Raw genomic sequence first — 5713 nt, forward strand, 5'->3', positions numbered from 1 at the left:
CCATATTTAAACTATACATTATAATAATAAATATAATAATATAATTATTATTATTTGTAATTAATAATTTATTAAAAAATTTATATTATTATTCATTTTTATAAATAAAAGAATAATTAGTATATTTTTAGTTTGATATTTAAATTAAATATAAAATTTAAAATTTTGATATTTCCAAACACAAGAAAGTAAAGTTATTAGGAATCATATTCCTGGGATTCATTTTCCTAGGAATCATTTTCCTTGCTAACTTTACTTTCTCGTCAACCAAACATGGTCATAGTGTTTTCGTCATTGGGATGCTATGTTACAGGCTTAACAGTAATGTTGGTTGGTGGGCCCACACATTTAAAGATTAAAGAGTCAATTCTCATTTGCATATTTTTTATGTTGTAATGAGCATAGTTTTTAATAAATAAAGACTAGAGTCTAATTTTGGTCCTTTATATTAATTATTTTGCCTTAAAATTATTTTTGGTTTATTACATTAACTTTGTGACTTTTTGGTCCCCATCATATTATTTTAGTACTTTTATGTAATAACTGTTCCATACCCAAAGGAAGGGATCGATCCACTGACCATTTGATTAAGGATGGACGAGTCTCATGCCACTCGACCACACTCCTTGGGTTTGTATACTTTTATATATCTGCATTATTCACTTTATATTTACATGTTCCACCTAGAATACAAATTTATATCCAAACAAATCAAATGTAGAAATTTAAAATTTTATTTTTAATACAATTTTAAATGACCACTTCTTATTTTTAATTTTCCACCTATAATACAAAGTCAAATTCCCAACCAAATGCACAATCAAATCGAAATATCACCCTTCATTTGTCATTCAAAATATAGAAATAACTCATTATTCAAGTATAATTCATTATTAAAATAAGTGTATAGTTTTATTTTATTTTGCCTTCTACTTTCACTCATAATTACATGAATATTAGGCAATTCATAAGTGAGAGTTTAATTGACCAAAACCCTTTTAGTAGTCACCCATTAAATAAACCAACCCATCACATGACATGCATGATGCACCTTCCAAAATTCATTGTTTCGTGCCACATTTTACCTACTCAAAAATTGCAGATTACCTGTATTTAATAAAATACCAATTTCTTCTTATTATTATTGCCGTCTTTCTCATATTTTCATATATCAAAAATACCAATTTCATAAATAAACTAACGTGTGTATCGTAGTCTCATCAAAATATGGTCGTTTTGGTCTAAATACGAAGAACGACATTATAGTAGTAGATGACAAGGACACAATCTCTTGACAATTTCTTTTCCTAAATAATAAATGACAATGACGCAATTATTTTTCGTCTCATTCTATCTATTTTCACTTATTGAAACAATAATATTGCGTGTGGTTGATGCTTAATAATTTGACTATATCAACAATCATGAAATACTGGTAAAAATGTTTTCCCTCTAATTGATAATTGAAGAGTTCGAATTACCTAAATAATTATATAGTACTCATATTTATTTGTTCTTCTTCTACTAATAATTTCAAAGAAAAAACAACAATAAGAAAAAATTTACGGAAATGTCAGATGCACTTTTTCATTACTTTTTTTCATTATTGGACGAACATAAATTTTAAAGGATATATTATGACATTTAATTGAGCATTAACTACTTCTTCACTAAATGTATACACAAACATACAAATTGTAAGATGCACTTTTGTATTGATCAATCAAGGTAATACGCTGCTTTGATTGCGGAGTCACATTTTCAAATATATTTTCTTATCACCTATCATTATATTTTTGTACTCTTGTAAAAAATAATTTATTCCTATTTAAAAGAGTATAAAAAAGTAGAGTTTTAAAAGGAATTATCAGACCCAATCATGCCGGCCCAACTGGAGTATATCAATCTATATAGACTGAAGTCGTGTCGTGCCCCAAAAACGACGCCGCCTTTTTATTTTCTTTGCTGTTTCTTTTTTAATTTTTTATATTTTAAAATAGTACTCCTCCTAGTATTTGTTTTTGTAACAGAGAAACAAGAGAAAATTTAATAATGTCTGAACACTAGTTTTTTTGTCACCATCAAATTATATTGGTCATTTTAATTAATTAATTAAATGCTCAAATAAATATTTATATTTTTATTAAACACTTGATATAATTTTGCTAATAATATGGAGTAATAATTAAATTTGTCAAGTATCAGAAGTTCATATGGTACAACAGTAAATTTTAAAAATAAATGTTAATTCCATTAATTTTAGAATTCAATATTCACTTTTCATGATTCCAATTGTAATATTTATTTTTTATAATTTCTTATTTTGGTATACTAAAAAAAACTATTTTGGCAGGCAGTAATTCTATGTCAAAAATGTTGTAAAATGGCGATTAAAAATTAAACATTGTAAATGTAATAATGAGAGATAATGTATTCTTACTATGAAGAAATAATACAATAAGGACTAATTCAAGTAGGAAATTAAATTCATGATGAAACACATAACATATAAAAACAGACGCTTCTTATCATACGTCCCAATTTCTTAAATAGATGATTAGAAAAAATGATCAGTGTTAACTCTAGAAAATGTAGATATTCCGTATCTATCAAATTTAATACCCTAACGATGCGTCACTTTTGGATTGAAAAAATGAGTTATTTCATAATTTTGTTATATCTATAGTAGGGGTGCGTCATATTGCTAATTATTTAATTTACTAACTCTGTTAACTAATCAGAGCAGTGCATTAAAAATGTCAAAAACATAATATCAACACTTTATATTGAAGTTCAAAAAATTATGTGTTGACATTTTTAATACACTACGTTGATGAGTTAAAAGAGTTAGCAATTTAAATAGTTAGCAATTGATCACACCCTTCTGTGTGAAAATTAGACACCGATTCATTGTGCTAGACTTCAAATAAAAATTGGTTGGACTAGAATTCTTTAGTCGAATCTAGAAAATTAGATTCATATTTATTCACACATAAACACTGAGAAGTGAAGCTTAAACTGATTGAAGATATTTATAGAGGATACTATATAGTGGTTTCACTTACTTAGCCACGGACTGTTACTGCTTCCTCTTTCTTTTGTACTTGCGCTCCGGCTTGATTTCGTCTGCCTTTTTCGACGAGATTCTGACTTTGGCTCCTACACTACAACTCCACAGCAGCAAAATATTAAGTCTCGCGTACATAACTGCAGGCTGTTACTGTTTCCTCTTTCTTTTTGACTTACGCTCCAGCTTGGCTTCATCTGCCTTTTTCGATGAGCTTCTCACTTTGCCGCCTGCACTACAGCTCCACAACGCCCTCTCAACATCTGATGGTGTGAATACATCATCCGAACATGACAGCTCCTGAAAATAATGTTCAACAAAGGTGATTACACAGTGAGAATTTGAACTCATGCGGACCATTTTAAGACACAGTACTAATTAACAACAATCAAAAGGAGACAATAAGTTGTCGTAATGGTCTTCAGAAATCCAACTTGCTCAATACAAACCATAAAATACTAATGAATACTATCACTCGTATAATCACTGAATATATGTTCATCTGGATAGGCAGGAAATGGTTCTTGTTAAAAGGGAATTAACCTAGGTAGAAAACACACAAGTCTCACAACGGCAGAGTATTTGGAGTCATTGCATAGAAAATAAGCAAGAAAAGCTTCCAAGAAGGAAAAAGGAAAAGAAAATTGGAAAGCATCAAGATTGCTGACATTACTAGTTTTGCTCCCAGTGTTCATGGAAGAATCAATCTAGGTAACGAGATTCGTCTCACATACTACTACTACATTTTAGTTACATCAGCAGAAAGTATTGGTATGACACAATTAGATATATGTATCCAAAGATTACATGTCTATATCTCAATATTTATGTCTACTAATTGATGGACATGCATGCTTCCATCACCAAAAGCAAATCCAGAAAGAGAAGATAAACAATCTGAAATGAAATCAATCTGCTTCAACTACTAGGAACTCAACGGTTTGATTACAGCAGCATAAAGTTAAAAGACACTCTTAATTAGCAAAAAAGACACTTATCAGCTCTAAAAACAGATCATAAGATACTTAATTTCAAAACAATAGCTCAAATCTTATTCAAACCGTTGGATTACTGGCACTCACAAACCAATTGCTGAGTAGGAGATGATATATTATGCAACCATTTTGAATCAGAAGATCCTCGAATCACTAGTTAAAAACACAGTTCAATCAGAGAAACGAAAAAAGCAGCCAACCTTTGTCTTAGCTTGCACTTTTTCCACAAATGAGACATACGTCTTCAACGAATAATCCTTTGAGTTTCCAAGGACAGCCACCATCGCCTAATATTTCAGCATAATAAGAAACATTTGCATCAACAAACTATAATTTCAATTGCAATTTCTCCATAATCCCAGAGCTCATAAAAAAAATTCAATGAAGCCATCCGTACTTTCCATTTCCCCCAAATTAATATTAAAAAAACCCCAATTTTAATCCCTAACCCTAGAAATGAAAAAAAATAAATAAAACCACCAGAATACCTCATCGGACATGAAGGGGGCGACATCAGGCGCATAGGCGGCAAGAACTGCGGAGGCGGTGGCGGGCCCCACGCCCTTGAGCACCGTCAAGGCCGAGACGGCCTTGGAAACGTCAGGAAGGGCAGCAAAGGCCATAGTGGAGGCATCGGTGACGACGGCGTCGGGGAGGGAGGAAACGAAGGAGAGCAAGCGCGGGCGCCACTTGCCGCGAGCCAGCTTCCACTGCATGAGTCTGGAGAGTTCGGCGGTGGTGATGTAGGGATTGGGGTCGCGCTGGTGGAGCAGAGATGGGAGGTCATTGCGGTAGAAATCGTCGTGGGAAATGAGGTCGGGTTTTCCGAGGGTTTTGATTACGGAATCGTAGGAGAGGAGGGTTTCTCTCCAGAGAGCGGCGTCGGTGGATTTGAAGTCCATTGGTAGATGGTTGGGTTGGGGAACTTGGCGGGCAACACCCGTATATAATACTATTTGAATTTCCTTCTATTTCATTTTGTTGTAGAAGAAGGGCAACACTTTGTTAGGGCATTAGATCACCCGCGACGCGTCGTCATGCTGACACAATAAATCATTTTTTTAAATGCAAATTTAATAAAAAAAATTAAAATTAAAATTAAAAATTCAAACGGTAATGTTACCATTTATTTATTTATTTTTTTCTTTTTTTACTCTATAAATACTCTTATTTCATCCTCATTATACACACAAACACACATCTATTCTTCCCAAATCATCTCCATTTCCTCTCCAATTTTCATCTAACCCTCTAATTTTCATCACAAAATGTTCGGCGACGAAAAATCTGGCGGCTCCGGTGGGTTTGACATCAACGCGTTTGGCGACTGGGGGGCATGTACAATGTCTTGGGTGGTTCCGGTTTCGGTTGGTCAACGCCGGGCACCCAAGGCTCGCCGACGCCGGCGGGATACCAACCACCCCATTTTGATGTGGATGCACACGCTCGTCCCTCTGCCCCGAGGTATTCGCAGGGATTATCCGAAATTGGGGAGGATTATCCGGATGAACCCAATCCGGAAGGAGGACGAGGCGGTGGAAGCTCCAGGGCATTCGACGCCGTGGAGGAAGAGGGGGAGGCAGCCAAGGAGGAGGAGGAGGATGTAGGTCGTCATCCGTACAACCGCAAGGACACGATGGCTATGTACAAC

General features: G+C 33.9%; 1 protein-coding gene across 1 annotated transcript; it reads right to left on the reverse strand.

Moving 5' to 3' along the window:
- Positions 1-2921: 2921 nt before the first annotated feature.
- LOC121809140 lies at positions 2922-5488 on the reverse strand. Its single transcript, XM_042209681.1, has 4 exons — positions 5477-5488; positions 4551-5030; positions 4263-4349; positions 2922-3367 (listed from the first exon to the last, which is right to left on the reverse strand). Exons 1-4 carry the CDS (start codon positions 5486-5488, stop codon positions 3218-3220), a joined length of 729 nt encoding a protein of 242 aa, XP_042065615.1. The 3' UTR covers positions 2922-3217.
- Positions 5489-5713: the final 225 nt, after the last annotated feature.

The sequence above is a fragment of the Salvia splendens genome, chromosome 6 (assembly GCF_004379255.2).
Source record: "Salvia splendens isolate huo1 chromosome 6, SspV2, whole genome shotgun sequence".
In the NCBI taxonomy this organism is placed as follows: Eukaryota; Viridiplantae; Streptophyta; class Magnoliopsida; order Lamiales; family Lamiaceae; genus Salvia; species Salvia splendens.